The sequence below is a fragment of the Calcarisporiella thermophila genome (assembly GCF_041956535.1).
Source record: "Calcarisporiella thermophila strain CBS 279.70 unplaced genomic scaffold VTP21scaffold_5, whole genome shotgun sequence".
Classification (NCBI taxonomy): Eukaryota; Fungi; Calcarisporiellomycota; class Calcarisporiellomycetes; order Calcarisporiellales; family Calcarisporiellaceae; genus Calcarisporiella; species Calcarisporiella thermophila.
Window position 1 is genome coordinate 180336 of NW_027192195.1, and position 19941 is coordinate 200276.

General features: G+C 41.9%; 5 protein-coding genes across 5 annotated transcripts; 2 read left to right on the forward strand and 3 right to left on the reverse strand.

Annotated features, from left to right (window-relative positions):
- Positions 1–3428: 3428 nt before the first annotated feature.
- Positions 3429–6115, reverse strand: VTP21DRAFT_9161 (DNA replication licensing factor MCM7; the record flags this gene model as incomplete). The annotated part of the gene is made up of 7 exons (XM_069400088.1): positions 3429–3990; positions 4072–5033; positions 5097–5415; positions 5475–5698; positions 5764–5823; positions 5882–6003; positions 6064–6115. The coding sequence occupies 7 exons, from the start codon at positions 6113–6115 to the stop codon at positions 3429–3431; spliced, it is 2301 nt and encodes a 766-aa protein (XP_069254049.1).
- An 866-nt stretch (positions 6116–6981) lies between these two features.
- Positions 6982–7419, reverse strand: VTP21DRAFT_9162 (60S ribosomal protein eL22; the record flags this gene model as incomplete). Its single annotated transcript, XM_069400089.1, has 2 exons — positions 6982–7341; positions 7408–7419. The coding sequence occupies 2 exons, from the start codon at positions 7417–7419 to the stop codon at positions 6982–6984; spliced, it is 372 nt and encodes a 123-aa protein (XP_069254050.1).
- Positions 7420–7880: 461 nt separating this feature from the next.
- VTP21DRAFT_9163 (uncharacterized protein) lies at positions 7881–11050 on the forward strand (the record flags this gene model as incomplete). Its single annotated transcript, XM_069400090.1, has 10 exons — positions 7881–7928; positions 8005–8052; positions 8135–8251; positions 8320–8415; positions 8491–8553; positions 8610–8714; positions 8776–8874; positions 8936–9247; positions 9316–9598; positions 9666–11050. The coding sequence occupies 10 exons, from the start codon at positions 7881–7883 to the stop codon at positions 11048–11050; spliced, it is 2556 nt and encodes an 851-aa protein (XP_069254051.1).
- Positions 11051–11630: 580 nt separating this feature from the next.
- On the forward strand, positions 11631–15316 carry VTP21DRAFT_9164 (uncharacterized protein; the record flags this gene model as incomplete). The annotated part of the gene is made up of 13 exons (XM_069400091.1): positions 11631–11748; positions 11809–11987; positions 12051–12444; positions 12516–12619; positions 12686–12902; positions 12966–13217; positions 13291–13419; positions 13489–13734; positions 13803–13902; positions 13972–14120; positions 14181–14533; positions 14629–14895; positions 14993–15316. The coding sequence occupies 13 exons, from the start codon at positions 11631–11633 to the stop codon at positions 15314–15316; spliced, it is 2832 nt and encodes a 943-aa protein (XP_069254052.1).
- A 356-nt stretch (positions 15317–15672) lies between these two features.
- VTP21DRAFT_9165 (uncharacterized protein) lies at positions 15673–19691 on the reverse strand (the record flags this gene model as incomplete). The annotated part of the gene is made up of 6 exons (XM_069400092.1): positions 15673–16675; positions 16764–18156; positions 18222–18381; positions 18451–19242; positions 19312–19415; positions 19481–19691. 6 exons carry the CDS (start codon positions 19689–19691, stop codon positions 15673–15675), a joined length of 3663 nt encoding a protein of 1220 aa, XP_069254053.1.
- Between the last annotated feature and the right edge of the window lie 250 nt (positions 19692–19941).

Consider the following 19941-nt stretch of genomic DNA (forward strand, 5'->3'; position numbering starts at 1 on the left):
ACAGTAAGACACGCGGCTCAAATTGTCTTCGATTCGGTGCTATGGCAAATCCATCGGGACCGAATCGCCTACCATTTCGAATGCATTCGAGCATCACCCGAGACAATCATCCTCCGTGCCAAAATGGACATCGAGGAGGCTATCGGAGGTGAACTGATAAAGGCACGAAAAAGACGAGAGATAGAGCTATTCCGAAGAAGGTGGTGCATCAGGGAGCGGTAATAGAAAGTTCGGATAGAGCAAGACTAAAACTGGAGTGACGAAGCAACTCTTCCTCTCTCCCTACCTCCTCCCCTCCTCTTCATATTTTTCACCAAATACCCGATCACTATGTACATCTAATCTACCCTTTATTCCCTTACTCCACGTTCATCACCTTCTCTATGTTCTTACCCCCTTGTGTTTCCTTGCTTTCTTCTCTTCTCTCCCTTTCTGGGCTAACATAAATTGTCAAAATCCAAGTTCTACCTTGCCACCTAACTATATCCCCACCCCTTTATTCCCCCTTTCTTTTTTCATTGTAATCATTAAACTCTTGTAAGCTACAGAAACTAATAAAAGTCTCCGTTGATTGATCAAAAAAAATTTTATTTCAAATCTAATCGAACTGGGTGAACATCATAGATGATTCTGTGATTTTCATCCAGGGCACCTCTGAAGATCAAATCCCAACCCCAACTCCGGCCTGAGAACTACACCCAACCCTTCACTGCTGTATATTAATACCATCTCCTCTATCGTTCTTTTCCCTACTTTTTTCTTTTTTTTTCTTTTCCTTTTTCTCCTTTCCTTTTTTCTTCTTTCCTCTTCCTTCTTTTACTTTTTCAACCCTTCACTTCTTTTCGTTATTTCATGTACATAAGCAGCCTATCATAATACCCTTGCACACAACTTTTTATCCCTCCCTCTTACAGTTATTCCTATCCCCTTCTTTATTAAGCTAATTGCTGTTTCCATACTTTCCTAGCTCTTTCCTCATCACCTTTTCTCTTTTTCTCTTACACTTAAATCCTTTTCTTCCTTCCTTTCTTTTTCCTTCTATCCTCCAAATTCTGCAAGGTAGGCCAGGAGCATTACTTGGGTGATTTTGACATAGAAGCTACCCTACCTTTTTAACAGGATAGGACACTTTTCAATAATTTGTTAAAAAAAAAATAAAAAAAAAATAATTCAAATCTAATCATTAGAGATGGGTCCGGGACATACTCTAGGAATCGAGCTATAAGATACTTCGTTCTTAATAATTTGATATTGATCGTCCTCAGAAAACAAAGAAATACGTTTAATATAGTGACTTGTCAGAAGAAATACATGTAAGCAATGGTTGAGCGTTAGAAATAGCGTGCAAATCCTTTCATTTAACTTGTATAGGAGACTTTTCAATAAAAGATCCTTCAATCTCAAAAAAAAAATATTTCAAATCTAATCTCTTCATCTAATTTCAGATGACCAATTCTTTAATTTGAGCTTTACCTTTGTTCTACTCTATTCACTTTTTGACAAATATTACGTGATATGTGAAATGTTTCTCTTGTTATACCATTCTATCTATTCTACTATTTCCATCTATCTGTTTCCTGTTCTTATATAAGGCTTAACATTTTTATTCTAATTAATAACAAGTTCCTATCGAGTTTGAGATTTTTCAGTGCTATTTCTCCACATTTCCTAAATTCCACATAACAGAAAGGAAAGAATAGAAAAAAATATTTATATACCAATTTTCATTTTTTTGGATGCCCTGCGGTGACGGCACCCGTCCAGCAAAAATCGACATGTCTCCATGTTGTTACACGACATCATGGTGTGGAGTATACATAAGACCAGGATTGCAATTGTGATGGACAACCAAGAACACGAGGACATCGCATTCAAGTGTACCATTTTGTCAGATCTTATCATAACAATCAAAGGACAATGGATACAGGCACAGAGGAAAAAAGACGAAGAAGGGTTCAAGCAAAAATGTGGAAAAAGCTCGCTAATCCGGATCGATGACAGCCAAGGAGTAGCATTCGATTTCGAGGAAGCCAAAAACACTTAATCTGACATTTCCAAGACCGGAACTCTTTAAACTATATCCCAATTTCTTCTAGTACTTAATAAGCCTGTCCGAAAGCACATCTCACATTTGTAATACATATTAAATAAACCACAGGACGCAAGTTCCTGCGTCCTTAGAGGAAAAAAAAATACATCCCAAAAGAAAAAAAATTTTTTTATGCCCTGCTAGAGAGGGGTCCGGGACATATTCTAGGAATCGAGCTATAAGCAACTTCGTTAATAATTTGATATTGGTAGTCATCAGTAAACAAGCAATGCATGTAAGAAATGGTGGAGGGAGTGTACAAGCTTTTCATTTAACTTGTATAGGTGACTTTTCAATAAAAGATCCTTTAATAAAAAAAATATTTTTTTGATGCCCTGCTTCCTTCGACCAAAACACTTAGCTCCATTACGATATTGCAGAATACCCTACCACCCGTATTCCAAATTTCCCTTTTCTTTTTCTTTTCCTTTTTTATCACTTCCCTCTCTCGTCTACCACCTTCCTTGAAAAATAGTAAAGATATGCACACTCTCTACCATTTCTTACATGTATTTCTTGTTTTTGATGACTATCAATTTCTTTATTCGGAACGAAAAAGGATACTTATTAATAATGATCCTCCTAACAAAAAAAACAAGGTCTTTTCCTTTGTTATGGTTTATGAGCACTTTTAGTACTTATTGTTGCCTTATTCTAACACTTTTCTATGCTATCTCCTACAGGATAATGAAAAACACTTAATTCGTTCTATTATCTTCCTTAACTTTGTTATATTAGTTTTCACATTTTTTATACAATTAGTGTATTTATAGTGTATTAAGGCGTCTTCCAAGTCCCAAAATATGAAACAGTCAAACAAGTAGAGGTCGTATTCTGCACAATATAGCAAACTGGCTCTTTTCTAATTTTCTAATTTATAGTCGCCATATTTTTGTGTCTTTTTTCTTATATCATTCATTGAATTGCTTTGTTTAATTTAATCCGTTACCAAACTTATCAAACAAGTGTTTTCCTTTTCGTTCTATTTAAAAGCACCTTTCTACTCTTTATTTTCAGAATAGTTTTCATTTGTGTTAATTTATTTGGAGCTTTTATATAAATGGTATGAAAGGTATTTAGCATATTCTGAACTCAAATAATATTGCTTTTTGCGCAAAAATTTATCGTGCCTTTATGGGATAAAAAGAAACAAAAGGCTTTCTTACCAGACACATGTTTACATACAAACATCATTGACAGTGGACCAATTTTGTAAGTAAAGTGTTTTTTTTAAAAAAACTGGGAACATCTGAGAAAAATAAAATAGAAACTAGCGTGAAAACATTCTTTCATTACACGGGTTAATAGTATGCCAAAAGTGTAGAGTAATTTTTACACTTTAATTTCCAAAAACAATCAGCTTCGTTTTCGCGTTGTTTAACATCCAGATGTTTACTCTCTGGTATTCTTGAACACAGTCCATTAGCTGTTCTTCGCTGTATCCTTTCCTGAGTACAAGTTGTTTGACTTCGGCGAATTTGAGCTCCTGCCGAACAGCTACATCGGGGTCATCTTCATCACGTTGCATCATATTGTGAATCAGCTTATAAATTTGATCTACAGGCGAACCACGAGGCCGAGTTCTAGACCCATCCTCTTTGGTATCAGCAATAGAAGCTTCCATCAACCGCAATGCTTCATCCACATCCTCAGTTGAAACTTGATCTGCGAAGCGTAGACGAGCAAAAGCTTGTGATAAACGGACAATACCCAAAAGTGTACGTGCACTGATATATGACGGGTTGCTTGAATCGTCTTTTGAAGTTGGGTTATTCTTATTATTCTTATCGGCTTGAACTTTGGCGTATTCCTTGCGCATGTTGACATATTGAGATACAGCATATTCACCCACTACTTGAGTGAGCACTGGCCGTGTTTGGCGTGCAAGCGCAATATAGTGTCTGGGTAGGAAATAGTTGATAAATAATGCAACAAACAGAATGAATTACAAAGGGGGAGGGGGGTAATCAATATTTATTTACCTAATAACTGCAGGCTCAAGTGGATCGAAATCCAATGGAGGATGGGTTCCTTGCTTATGTACTTCGGTGACATGCTCTGCAAGTCTTGCATCTTCATCTCTATCCGGCCGATCGCAAATTATGAAAATCAGGTCAAATCGCGAAAGCAATGCCGCTGGCAAATTGATATTTTCAGCTGGTGTTTTGTTTTTGTCATAGCGGCCCCCAAGAGGATTTGCTGCTGCCAAAACGGCCGTACGTGCGTTCAAAGTCGTCGTAATCCCTGCCTTGCTGATACTAACTGTTTGTTGCTCCATAACCTCATGGATTGCAGTACGATCAGCGTCGTCCATCTTATCGAATTCATCAATGCAACAAATTCCGTTGTCAGCAAGAACGAGAGCGCCACCTTCAAGCACTAGCTCGCCTGTCACCGGGTCTTTAATCAATGCTGCCGTCAATCCCACTCCAGAACTTCCGCGACCAGTCGTGTAAACAGCACGTGGTGCAACCTTGGAAATAAATTTAAGCAGTTGTGATTTAGCAACACCAGGGTCCCCCATCAAACAAATGTTGATATCGCCACGGATCTTCATCCCATCGCCAACGGTTTTTGTGACCCCACCCACAAGCAAGAGAAGTAAGGCCTTCTTAATATCCTCGTGACCCCAGATTTCAGGAGCGATACTTCGTGCAAGACGTGTGAATATATTAGGGTCGCGACTGAGTTCGTAGATTTCAGATCGAATTTCTTCTGTCAACTCCATTTTGTTATATTGTTTCTTGTGCTGATGCACATGTTGTGCCTCTAGATAAGTATCGGTAAGTAGCCCTGCGCGTAGAGCTTTGAAGCCAGTATAAGGAAGCGGAAGGAAAATCCCAGAGATGTCAACGATATCTCCAGGAGTAACCGTGCGAGTGATAGGACCGATGAGATATACCTTCATCGTGCGGGGGATGTGCCCGATGGGAACTTGGTCTGTCTAAATTTAAAATTAACCAGTTCAATCTTGGTCAGTGACAGTAAAAAGCAAGTTAATATTCACCAGCTCTTGTAGCTTAATTTCTTGGAAAGCTAAAAACCGGCTTGCCCGTGTCTGAAGATACAATTTACTTTTTCTTCCATTACCCAGACATCTAGCAGAGGTACATGTCATGAGCGGCATAAATTGAAGCTGAGTCACTTCTTGGAAAATTTCATATCCGCATTCCTCGCAACTGTAGGTGTTAAGGCCGGCAAAAGGCTTCACGTCACTCACGCGAGTCACAATACCACGCACTTTTACCAAGCGTCCCAGAGATTCACCTTTGACCTCTCTTATTGCCATAGGCTTTGCTCTTGATAATGGTTTGATATAAACAGAGCTAAAAGAAAAAACTATTGAGCTAGACATGATTTTAGCATTTAACTGAAATTATATTACTATCTTCGAGTCAGGATAGCAGGAAATGTTGATTGTCCTTCCTGTGCAAGAATTTGATCCCGCTCTCGGCGCTGTTGAATGATAATATCGATTACATCGTCTTTGTAGCTCAAATCTATAGTCGGCTCCGGGAGAAGTTTATCTATAGCTCTCGAAAAGAGTTCGACGTATCGCTTCGAATTTTTGTTAATGTTAGCAACTGTATGCTGTTCGCTGTCCTCGTACTAAGACATCGAATTAAAAAATTAATACATTTTTTAATATTGGGATATTTGGCGTTAGTTTCTACCTCAGCTAAATCATCCAGTTCGATAGTGATGCAATCTTGTTCTCTATTGGCAATTGCTTGCTATAATCAAAACGCTAAGATTTAGAACCCAACCTTCACAATTATAGATAATACGTACCAATTGATCATGATATTTTGCAACACCGCCTTTTATTTGATCATCTTCTTCATCGTCCGAGTAAGAATAGTCATTTCGTGCTGATTTAGTGCGAAATTTTTCTAGAAATTCCAATAACTTTTCTGAAAATATAAAAAATAATTCAATAGATATATTCCATTTGGTTTTATAATCAAATATACCTTGTTCTTGATCAAAATTGAGATACACCGAGGTGGCAACAGGTAGTGCCATCGTTATGTTATTTTAATCGAAAAATAAAAGACGAGTCGCACAATGGAATTGGAAATAGTTTTAAAGTAATAGAACAAAATGGCCCTTTAAAAAAAAAAAAAACGCGACGCGATTCCAATGTAAAATTAAATCGCGTAAAAAATGGTTACGTCACTAACCTAACCTAAATTATTTTCTGGCATTGTTTACATTTATTATTGCATGAGCATATTGTATATACTAGTATATGTGTGCGAGGTATATAGGTACATGTATGGGCTGAAATATGCTAGAGATACTAGGTGCATATGGAGTCGAGCTATCACTTGGAAAAGAACTGGCATAACAGACTTGAAGACTATATTGATATCTAACTGGTAATAATTCAGGCTAACGAAGACTACAAAGAATATAGTAGTCTCCTAGTACACTACCGTCGACTATCACACATGAAGGAGCAACATGGTAACTCCCTTTATTAGTACGGAATAAAATAATGTAGTTGGATATTGACGATCATGCATAGTTTCTCCATGTAATTCTAATAAAATTTCCACATCCAATCCCACTCCACCCTTTCATCTCACAATCTCTTCCTTCCTGAATATACGATTGTCCTATAAACGAATCCTAATCGCACTGGAATATGTTTGCGCTTCCTATAGTCAATTCCGCAATAGCTCAAATTCGAGATTAATTGGCGATGTCGATCGTAATTTATCCTCCGGAAGATCGAGAACACTGTAGATATTTAGGACCTCAGGAGAGGGTGGTTGTGATTTGGCATTCAAAAATGCGCAGGCTCGTCCACATCTCGCCCAAACACAGCATCAGAAAAAATGATAATAAACAAAGCTCTCGTTTATTTTATAAAAATTATTAACAGATTATTCCTCATCCTCCTCCTCATCCTCCTGAGAAGAGATGTTGAAGTACCGGAGCTCAAAGGTCTGCTTATCGCTGGCAATAACACGGAGCCAGTCACGAAGCTGGTGCTTCTTGAGGAACTTCTTCGTGAGGTACTTGAGGTAGCGCTTGGAGAACTGGGTGTTGGCTGTCACGGTGATCTTTGAGTCGCCACCACGAGCAATGGTCACGGCATCACCAAGGTTGTTTGTGCGGCCATTAACCTTGACGCGATCGTGAAGGAACTTTTCGAAAGCGGCCGCGTCGAAAATCTTATCGTTCGCGGGACCAGAGCAGTCAATGACGAACTTCTTCTGGATCTTCTTCGCTTTGGTAGCCTTCTATACGAAATGGTGGAATGAGCTCAGCAATAGATTCTAGTTTATTTTCTTAGTTAGAGTGCTTACCACAGCGGGCATGATGACCTTCGATTTTCAATTGAGAAAAGAAAAAGGAGAGAGAGGGAGCAAAGTAAAAGATTCTTGCTACTTTTAAACCACAAACAAAAAATTTTTTGGATATCCGATCCTTATCCATTCATAAGCCACCGATTCACCAGTCGAAAATAGGAGATAAAGTATCTACATCGGTGTGAGATTAATAAAAAATAACATTGTGATTATGCACTAGGGTAAAGGTCAATAGAATGAATTTCAGTTAGACTTTTATTGTGGAAAAAACAATGAATGATGACATTATGGGTCATATTGATATATGTATAATATCCTGATCTAAATAAAATAAAGAGCCAAATAAGCACGTCAAATTTCGGATTCAAATACGTGCCTCGGCAATTAAATTCGGATATTCTTAATCTTTTCGCTCATTAAACTCCTTAACTCGCTTCTTATTCCTTTAAACCCATTAGAGATATACAATAATGGAGAATAAATATCCTAGTTATAGAACTAATGTTCAGACTAATTTGGTAGATATATGGAGTATTCTTGATATTTTTAGCTTCTTACAAGTTTTAATTTATATAATTCGCAACGAATATGTAGCCAACCCCTCCCCAGGCCATTGCTCCACTAGGAAAATCCCCATCAAAGGTGAGAATAAGATACTGTTAGGCATTTCTGGCTCTTAACTGGATTCTTAACAAAATTTCATCTTATTCCCCACTACTTGAAGTATGATGATTGGAGTGTAACACAAGCTTCACAAGATTCCTGCAATCCTGACAGTGAAGGCAATCTTCTAGCTCAACTCATCAAAACAGAATCACAATATATAAAAGAATTGGAGAGAGTAATATAGACCTTACAGTTGACAAATTCTTCTTCGATAGTAACATTGGCTTTTTCTCTCTTTAACAGCTATCTTCATTATGGAGTACCTTTAATCCTTCTGAGCTTTATGTCTTGCTGGCAAATCTTGAAGCCATCTGTAATGCTAGTAAAGAGTTCGTCCAGGTAAGATATCTAAAGTTATACTTGAATATAGATTCAAATATTGAATTGGTTTTTTCTTTTCTTCATCTGAGCTAGAATCTCAACATCGAACTCACTCCTTCATCCACAAGAGAACTTGAGGATACATTGATACTGCTGGTATATCATATGCTTTATCTATTATGTTCAAATGTATTTATGTTTTTATCTTTTAGGCTGATAAACTCCTTCCGATATATATTGAATACTTCGAAGGTTTCATTTCCAACATGGGTATTCTAAGCTCCATCAGGAACTCTCAATCACAAAGCAGATATCCTGTAATTATTGTGCAAACGAAATTATGCACGTGAATGATATTAATTGCTTATTATATCGTAGATTGACTCTTCATCTCTCCAGCAGTCGCAGGAAGATAAGCTAGAGTATTTATTCAATATTCCGTACGAGAGGCTCGTCTACTACAAGAAATTATACGAAGTATTTTGGACGCAGTTTAAATGCAAACTATCTCGGTGCATTTCTGACTCTTCTTCTTTAGGTCTTGTTGGGGAGCTATAATCCAGATACTTCTGAATATCAAGAACTCTTGTATGCAAGTCAAAGGGTTGAAACTGTAATTCAGCTGGCCGAACAAATCCGTATCAGCTCGGTAGATGATAATAAGAGCTCTATGCAGTATAATAATGGATATAACGCGCAAAGTCTTGTCGAAGAATATGCCACAGACGATTGTCAGCAGAGAATATCTCCAACATTACCGGACGACGTGGATTTGCATACCCCCCTCGAAACTTTTCAAGAGAGCATTGATTGCACATATGTCCGTGATTTATTCACACTCCAGCCAAAAGTAAAGTATTTTATATATACATGTGACAACTTATAATTATGATATACCATTGATATATTTGATAATAGAGGTGTAAACTTCAGCTTAGCCCTCCTAATATGCCAAACCAACGTTTTATTGTTGAGCGTGGTAACGTGTTCATATCTCTCCTTGATAAACGTGATAACGTTACAGGTTCATGTGTAACCCACCCTAGCGGACATGTGGTACTCCTCAGCGACTTATTCTTAATATGTAACCGTATGACAGAGGAGGAAATGAGGCGAAAGCCTGGCAAAAGGCTCTATCTCCTGTATCCACCTCTCATGGTCCGGTATCTCCACTTTGCTTTAGTGGATTCAAATGAAGAAGGTGCCTACAAAAATGCTGAGAACTCCTTTTATTTATATCAATTATATATTCAACCTTTATTTTATAGATTCCCTCTTCGAGGTGGTGATAAAAAAGCGGGAAAGAATACTAATGCGCGCTCCAAATAAGCAGGCTCGAGATCTATGGCTCAAAATCGCATCAGAGCGTGGATTGACGCTTGGCGTTGATGGTCTCACAGCAATCGAGCGTAAAATGCCACAGAAAGATCTGCCACGCCCTGGAGAAACTATCCTCCATACAAATAAGCCTTCTTCCAGCCAGCATCCCTCAGAACCGATGCCCATTGAGCTATCGCAGCAATTGAATTCTCCTTCGTCAGATCCTGAAGCCGCAACTCAGAGCCAAGTATCTGGCCTTGCTGCTAAGCGCGGTTACGCGCCATTGCTGATGAATCCATCCCATGCATCCAGCCATTTGGAAAAACATGCAACATCCCCAAAATCTGTCGCAATCTCGCCTAGTCTGGCCCCACAGTCAAGTCCATCCCAAAATTCCCAGCATATGCTCTCCCCACTGCCCTCTCCCTCGAGCTCACCAATGCTCTCCCCACTTCACTCACCGATATTTACAACGTCTCCTGGCCTCCAGTCCTCCCCTCATCTGGGTCCGGCAGGAAGTAATGATTTCCTCCGGCCCGTGTCATCAGACCGTCACCAACTCCGCACCGATCGCACAATTTCAACGTGGTCTACATTATCCAACTCGGCCGTTCGCGATGTGATACTCCGAACTGGGACATGTGATGTTTTCCAGCGTAAAGGAAATGAATGGCGTGTGCTACAGGAGGATTGCGCCGTGGAGGTGCGTGTGGCGACAAGCGATCGCAAATGTGTATCTATTCTGCTTGAAGAGCGAAATCAACTTGTCCTTAATGCGTGGATTAAAACCGGTTTGATAATCGCAAGAGAATCAGCTACCGATCTTGTTTTACGCTGCGAGGTTGGAGGAAGAAAGGAGGCGTATCGATTAGTATTTGATGTGCCATACGATGTCGATGCTCTTGAGAGTATGTTGCAGCGCTTTCTTGCGGAACAAGCCCCTTCTATGGACCCGGCTCATCTATTGTCGCGATTTGCAAGTCTAGCAACGGAAGAAGAAGTGGTGGAGCAAACGTTGCAGCTGGAAAATCGTGTAAAGGGCAAGGTGTACCTGCAAAATGAATATGCAAGCTGGATTTATCTTGGATCGGTGGTTTTGCTTCTCTCGATACAGAAGCCATCTAACAAAGCCCATGTAAGGATAGATCTCGAGCGGAAAAAGACTTGCCTCTTGAATGCATTAATTCTGCCGGAGTGGGTCGAGCGTCTCGCCAATAAACGCCTTACAATCATGGTGCAAAACGACCGGGGTTTATCCACGGTCTATGCTGTACAATTTAAGGATGAGGCCACCACCAACATAGTGTTTGATCATATCAAGAATCAGGGCTGATCGATCTTATCCCTATCTTACCCCCATTGTTTTTCTCTATTTATTGTATTTGACTTTCTCAATGCTATTTATGAAAAGATGTCTATTTAATTGGTATATATTATTTTTATTTATTACACATGTTATTTAATCTATTTCTTTTCTTACCCTCTTTTCCCTCATCCATCTCTCCGTCCCCATCTGCCAAGGCGCTCATACAGTATTTCTTTTAATGGATTTAAGTAAATCTTTTAATAACTAATTTCTCGTGAATTTTAAACATTTGAATAATATTAATACCACTAATAATAATAATGCTTACTTGGAATTCATCCCTCTATAAGGGCTCAACTAAAAAAGTCCTTAAATAGTTACAAAGACCATTTTATTATATATGCCTGTCTCGAAAGCACCTCGAAATTTCACTCTTTTAGCTTAAAGTGCGTTCAATTCGTCTCGTAATACTAAGATTTTACTTATTTAATAATCCTATTTGGGATTGACATTCCAATATTTGTGACTGGATTTTCATTGTTGACAAATGTGACTTTTGTGAATTCCTTATAGCTCTTACCCGATTACTAGCATAATCTCGAACATCATGAGGGGCAGAGGTAGAGGGACATTCAGGAACAAAGGTACTAATCGAAATAAATCACAACAGCGTAGCAGCACAACCCAACTCTCCTCAGAGCTCTTGAAAGAGATTGAAGCCAATGGTAAGTAATGTTGTTCTACTTCGACCTGCTGTACTAAGGTTTAACCGGGTCAATTCTTAGAAAATGGCGAGAAAAGAACGTTTTCTGGTAAATTCACAAACAAAGCAGCCACCAGAAAGGAGATGAGGAAACAGGCACGCAAGGAAAAGAAGCAGCGAAAGGTAAATCATGGAAAGGTTGCCACATCAAATTCCGCGCCCTCGGATTTGGGCAAGCGTAAATCTCGCGATGAAAAACAGGTAAACCTTCTCTCCGAAGATTAAATTCATTTTTGACTAACTAACCAATTTATGCACATTTAGCTTCAAAATGCCAAAAGAATTAAAGTCACTGCTTCAAAATCTAGCAAAGCAGGCGAAAAACGTGTCCATTTTCAAGGAGTAGACTCTGAAGAAGATGAAATGGACGAAGAGGAGTTGAATGGAAATGAAATGGACAGCGAAGTTGAGAGCGAGATTGAAAGCGAGATTGAAGAAGACGAAGAAGAAACTGATCTCAGTCGACTACAGAAGCTTGAAAAAAATGACCCAGAGCTTTACCGTGTTATTCGTGATTCGAACGTGATTCCAGGTACATCGACGCTTCCTGGGACATTTGATGAGGATGATAGAGAGATTGCACGATATGAAAAGCTTCTTGGATTAAAGAAGGGGAAGAAAAAGGGAATGAAAGGTTTTAAAGAGGATGGTCTTGACTGTAAGTGTTACTTAGAGCAGAGGGACGTTGTGGTATCGATTAATTCCGAACTTTCTTCCATATCTTGCTAGTTTTATTGGACGAATTAGACAATTTTGAAACTAAGGCACCATCTAAACTTGAAAGCGACGGCGAAGAACAAGAGGAGGAGGAGCTTGAACTGGATGACGAAGAAGTAAAATATTGGGCTTATACAATTTTATATTGAGGCATTATTAAATAGTGATTTATTTTGATATAGCTGGAAAATTACAAGGAACATCTTAATGAAGTGGACTCCGATCTAGAACCATCGGAAGATGAAGACGAAGGCGAGGACGCAGAAGAAGATGCTGATGATGACAGTGACGAAGAAGAAATTGACGAGAATGAAGAAGAAGAAGTAGAAGAGGAGGAAGAGGAGGAAGAAGAGGAGGAGGAGGAGGGAGAAAGAGAAGAAGTATCCGAATACTTAGAGAGTAACATCATTATTGCAATTTATTTCGCGTTTTTCTGTAACTCATATTTACTTTCGCAAGTAGATGCATCAGATAAAAAGATTGGCTTACAAGAATCGAATGTTAAATTAAGTAAACAGCAAGAAACCACTTCATCCACTGCCGCTAGCAAGTATATCCCACCCCATCTCCGCAATAAAGCCGCCGACGGCAAGACAGAGCAACAGATCCGGGTTCAGCGCCAAGTGCAAGGTCTTCTTAATCGTCTGAGCGATGCAAATTTGGAAACCATCATTTCTGAGATTGAGAAGTTATACCGAGATTATAGCCGCCATGGTCAGCATTTAATTCTTTATCTTCTGTCTCCTCTGTAAAATCTCACCCCCTAAATACCTATTTTTCCTACTAGATGTAACATCTACTGTTACTACCCTTGTTTTACAGGTCATCTCTTCTAAAGCGAATCTTCTCGATTCGTTTGTTGTGACATATGCTGCATTCATTGCTAGTCTCTATCGGATTTTTGGAATTGATTTCGGTACATAGACTAAGCTGAACCTAAACGAATATAATGGCAACTTACGACCATATATTGATATTCTTTTAGGTGCATATTTTGTTCAGACTACGATTGAGGACTTTGAACGGCATTTATCCAACTCTAGATCCGCAAAGCTCAATTCCACTGAGGACGACCTACCGGGAACCAAGGAGGCTACCAACTTGGCTGCCTTGATTTCGCAGCTCTACAATTTTGAAGTCATATCATGCTCCCTTGTATATGACTTGATCCGGCTATTCATTTCTAATTTCGAAGAAATCGATGTTGAACTGCTGCTCAAGCTGACCAAGTGTATGTATATCTGTATGCTATTCTCCCGTTTAATTAAGTTTGGTCTTCATTTCCTTGTCGTTCTTCAGCTTCTGGATATCAGCTTCGCACCGACGACCCAGCAGCACTAAAGGAAATCATACAGGAAGTCCAAACACAAATGAGCCAACAGGATCCGAAATCGATAAAGTAATAATATTTCTTAGCTAGTCAGATGGATGTGAGAAAGCTTATTCGTTGTATTTTTTTTCTTCACAGCACACGTACAAAATTCATGGTAGAAACTCTGAATGATCTCAAGAATAATCGCCTCAAAAATCCGGCGTTGGTAGCAAGTGCTGGTGCAGACAAGGATACCCTCACAAGACTGAAAAAGTTTCTTTCCAATCTTAATAAACGGCGATCAGGTAACCTGCTCTCTGACTCGCTTTTCTTTCCTCGCACTCACTCTTTTTGATATGAAACAGTCCATGCTGTCGAGGGCTTGAATGTGACACTGGAGGATATTCGGTCAGTGCAAACCAAAGGCAAGTGGTGGATCGTCGGGGCTTCCTGGAAAGACAACATGGTCGACGATTCCTCCTCATCTCGCCTGAAAGCACTCTCCCAAAAATCCGCCAGCATTAGCAACTCGGCTACCGAGGCCTTGCTCCAGATGGCACGCAAACACAAAATGAATACGGATGTGCGTCGTAGCGTGTTTGTGGTTCTGATGAGCAGTGAGGATTATGTAGATGCTTTTGAACGGTTGATGAAGTTGGGGCTGACTGAAGTTCAAGAGAGAGAAATTGTGCGGGTGTTGTTGCACTGCGCAGGCCATGTGAGTGTCTCATCCCTCCTCTCCCCCCCCCCCCTTTTTTTCATATTTAAAAATGAAAGATTATTTAACTCACCGGAACACCTTACTTTACACAGGAGAAGGCCCATAATCCCTATTATACCCTTATTGCTCAACGGCTCTGCACCCTCAAACACGGCTTCAAAGTCACATTCCAATACTGCTTGTGGGATTTTCTGCGGGAAATGGGGGAGTCGAGTGTGGGCGGTTTAGAGAAGCTAAAATCGGCCAGTCTCTCTGGTGAAGCGGATGAGGAAAGGGCATCTCTGAGCCGGGTTATCAATCTTGCAAAATTGTACGCATGGTTGCTCGCAGAGGGGAGTTTGACCCTAGCTATCCTAAAGGTAAGCTTCACCCACATAAGCCCCAGCAATGTGCTCTCCTTTGATGTTACAGTGCTCCTTTTCTTATCCACATTTTCTGGTTGGTTGCTCGTTATAGACGGTGACGTTTACCACATTGGGTTCGCGAGCTCGACTTTTCTTCCAACTTCTCTTCAGCCATGCCATCCTAAACACACAGCAGCCCCTCGACGGCCCACGTAATCCTCAGGCTCTTGCCACTCTGTTCCTCAAGGCCACTCCGATCCCAGCGCTCGCGCAGGGGATCCTCTTCTTCTTACACCAGTTCGTTCGTAAAGGTGAGGTCTTTGCAGCACCCGAATCAGGAGAGAAGGGCACTGGGAAGGAGGTGGAGGTTGTCAAGTGGGGCTGTGGTGTCGTCAAAGATCTTTTGCATCGGGCTATGAGTGCGTCAGAGTTTTAGCTCTAGTCCTTGTACTATAAATAAAATCGCTTATCAAGCCAAATGCCCTGTATATTCAACCCGTTGGGTGATTGCTATTTATTTCAGCATAGGAGGAAAAAGGAAATCCAAGAATAAAAGAAGCATAAAAATATATATATATATATAAACAACAGGGTAAAAAAGAGATAGATAGAGAGAGGAAGAGAGGGAGAAAGAGAAGTGCGAAAGTTATAAACTAATTAAAAATATATATTTATATATATATTTGCCCGCGGAGGGAAAGCTCTTTTAGGATCAGAGCTAGTGTTTACAGTAGGATTACGTTAAGAGTGGAAATGCAAATAAAATAAAAAAGGTTGGGATTAAGTTGGCGTTTAGAATGGTTCAGGGCTTGCAACGAAATGGCGTGGAGAGGGTGGCCCCCGTGGATGATTGTAATAGCCCGAGGAAATCGAGGATGGGGCTCTGCTAGGAGCATGAGGCGGAGCCATCATACCAGGCGGCATTGGCCTTTGTCCGGTCGGAGTTCGCATCATCATTCTACCAGGGGATGGCGATCGCCCACCGGGATAGTGTCCATGGTGTTGAGGTGGAGGAAGGTGTTGCTGTGGATACATATTGGGTGAACGTGCTAGCTGATTCGCCCTCTTTTGCTCTCGTTTAATCATCATCCATTGCTCCCATTTCTTCATTGGTATATTGGACGGATCGAAGGCTTCTCCGTCATCGCCACTGCCATGCCCATTATCCACCCCCTGAATCTGGCGCGTCGCACCCCAACTGAAATCGTCGAATCGCCAGAATGCATAGACGGGCAAACAGAAGTTCCAGACTGGCAAAGCGAGTATGTACACAAACATCCATAGAATGTAGATCACCTTCCGTGTCGTGAACAGAATAAGCACCGCCTGCAGAACGAAGATGGCCGCAATGAAAATCAGGGGAAGAAGAACGTTGAATCCGAGCCCAGCCATCACCGCGAGATAGATGAGGAAGAGCATGGACGCGGGCATCACAACGGTGCCCAACAAATCCAGGAACACCACGAATTGCATAGAGCAACAAAAGATGCCACAAAGTTGGGGGACAAGAATCAGTTCCATCAGGTTGTGAATGGTAGAATTGATCCAACGCCGGCGTTGCGACAATAGCACTTTGAACTCGTCAGGCACCACAGTCTTGCAGATTGCCTTTGGCACGTATATCATCTTGCGTTTCGGGAAGGAGCGCAGCATAAGCGTCGTCAAGTAACGATCCTCTCCAAGCAGCAGCAGGTTTTTCTGGTGGAGTGTGTCGACCACATTAGACGAGTACATCTCCACAATATCCGGATTGGCCAAAATTGGAATAATGCCACCGTTCTTTGGTGCCTTGACTCTGTTAAACGTGGGTTGCAACTTAGGGTTAGATACGTGGTTCAAAGGAAAAGGATAACCCTATTCAAGTGATTCAATTTTCTTCTTACCTGTACATGCAGAAGCATCCCGGCAAACAGGTCACACCACCAAACACCGACTCGAACGCCTTGCCCAAGTGATGTGAGATGTAGTATTCAAACACCTGGATCATGGTCACCCACGACTGAGACTTGTTTGCAATACGTGTCTCGCCACACAGGCCCATCACTTCTACATCGCGCTCCATTGCTGCCACCATACGGCTTACACTGTCCGGCATAACGAGGGTATCTGCATCCACCATCAGCACCATTTCGAAGCGGTCTGGCGTCACACCCATCAATCCGCGCACCTTTTCGAACAGATCGAATTCGAGCGGCGTCATTTGCTCATTGAACGTGATCTTACTGAGCCACTGCATCAAGATCAATTGCGAGTCACGCTTCCCACGATTGCCCGGCTTCGGCGCAGACTTCTCCGCAGGAGTACCGCATTTTTCCACGAGGATGATAGGAACCCGTCGATCCTTGATGTTGTAGTAACCAGTGTACACCTTGGCCATGTTGTGACGTTTGCTACCATCGCCAATAGCAACATACGAACACGGCTCTGGATCCTCGCCGCTCGACATCTCCATCATGTCTTTGCAAATGTCTGGGGTGGGCTTAGAGTTTCCGTGGCCGGTAATTTTCCCGTCAGCAATCACAAAGAGCAGTTTGTGATTATCCGAGTAGTCGCTAAGCGCAAGCGAGTCGAGGGTGGTGCGCAGAGAAGACTCCCCCTCTGAGTAGCACGTCACCAGCAGCAGCACGTATGAGAGGGTGTCGTCGGGTCGAGGCTTCTTGGAGATCTTTCCCAGCTTCCACGAGAAGAACCAAGAGAAGGTCACAGCGCCTATAAATTTGATCATTGTGATGCCGGAGAGAATGACCATTTCAGCAATGATAACAAGATTGGTCGCGAAGCAGCCAATGGTGGTTCCCTCAAGCTTGCCCACCAGGAAATAGTCATCGAAACACCTGGCAATGTCGATGTAGTCGGAGTTTCTCAGGATATCCTTGGTGGCATCGCGGGACACAAGTGAATCCCGTATCCAATCTCGCACTTGAATTGCTTTAACCGGATCGGGTCCGCCCAGGAACAGCTGGTCGTCCGGTAACTGCAGATATTTGCTCACATCATACACCTTATCGCCGTAGACAAAGAGCTGCCGACCAAAATCGCGATTGGTCACGTTGTGCCATGTGTACACGATCCATGCTCCCGTTCGCAGTTGCGCAAGCTTCTGACGCGAATCAAACGAAGTATGACAATGGAAACGGGGGTCATTTTTTTGATTGCAGATGGGTGATAGACCATCCTTGGGTTGGTATTTGCATTTTGAATCTCTAGGGTTAGCTGGGAAGAAAGGGGTAATATCTTGTCCAAACAACTGCGAAACTATGGGGTTAAGATCCTCATCTGTCGAAAAACAAAATAGAGGTTAAGTGAAAGAACGAAGCAAAACCTCGGATGGCAATATTCACCAGTCAAAGGGGCGATTTCACGATGAAAACCTGCCGAGAAAAATACCCCAGTATTGTACAGTTGCCCTCGCACAATCATCAGTTTCATCCCCGGCTGGTTTGGGCCGAATTTGACCGCAACCTCCTCGGGATAGATTGGAATAAGAGGCTGGCATGCCATCTGGGACAACCCAAATGTCAAAATCCCCATTACGCCCGACACAAACACGATAATCATACAAAGGGCCACTTTCTCACGCCATGCTTGGCGGTTACCCGAATCCTTCTTTTTAAGACACGCTGATAGGCAGATATTCGGGAAGCAGCATGTTACCACCTGGGCAAATATGGTCCACCAGGTGTATTTGGGAGGAGGGGGGAGGTTACTAACGTTATCACCAGGTCCACGACGCTGACCCAAGCGAGCGACCGCATTTCCGGGGTTCATTGGGCTACGACCGTGGGAGAGATTTGGGTTGCCGTTCTCGAGTAAGCTCTGGCGGTTTCGATGCATGAGGGTGCGGCGTCTGCTTGAGAGAGACCGGGTGACACGTCCAGCAGCCATGAACGGATCGCTGCTTGGCGCGGCGTTAAAGGTATTCATAGGTATACCTTGTCTACCCTCGTAAGGATACGGCGGAGCTGGCGAACGGTTTCGTGGAGTCATTCCTCCATTGGCGATCATATCGGCGACGTGATGATAACCAGCATCGCGCGCAAGCATGACGGCATCTTTTCCGTTGCCAGTACGAATTCTTGGGTCCGCCCCATGATGCATCAATATCCGGCACACGTCCATCCGCCCACCGTAAGCGGCGAGCATCAACGCTGTCCACCCATACTGATCGGTGAGGTTCATATCGGCCCCATACTTGAGTAGACGATCAACACATGCCATGGACCCTTCATAGGCCCCCAGGATCAGGGCGGTTTTACCCGTCCCATCTTGATGGTTGATGTTTGCGCGGCCAAGATCCAGGAGCATCCCCACCACTTGTGCATTGTTATTGTAGGCTGCAATGATCAATGGGGTGATGCCCTCCTAAAAACAAGGATGAAAACGGATATTGGCGCACCATCTCATAAGAAAAAAAAGGAAAATCGCACATACTTTGTTCGGATGGTTAACATTTGCACCAGCACGAAGTAGTTCCTCCACCACCATTGGATTGCCAGAAGCTGCCGCATGGTATAGTGGAGTCTCAGCATCATTATCTATAAGGATGCATAAGGTCAATTTAACAAAAGAGGTGCTCTGTTGTAATCAAAGCTCAACCAACCTATCGAGTCTTTGTCCACACCGGGTATCCGACACAAAAAGTTCACTACATCTACAGCGTTTTCCATCGCTGCTATATGCAAAGGAGTTCTTCCCTCTTCATTCCGGAGAGCATTAAGGTCTTCAGGGGGAATACTCTGCATTAAATGGCTAAAATAGCCAACATCGTTATGAGCAGCGGCCGTGAAGATTGCAGCTGCTGGATCCGACATTGCATCGAAGAGATTGAATTATGTGTATGACTATCTTAGTGAAATAAGATGTGGAAATGGAGTAATAGTGGGAGTTATGGGTATGGTTTTGAAGTTGAAACAGCTAAATCCAGCAGCCGTATTAAAAATGAAACGAAATGAAAAAAGGAGCTAGAAGAAGTGAATGTAGGGAGGGAAAGGGGAGAGAGAGAGAGAGAGAGAGAGAGAGAGAGAGAGAGAGAGGAGAAGAAGGGAGGGAGGAAGAGAGTAC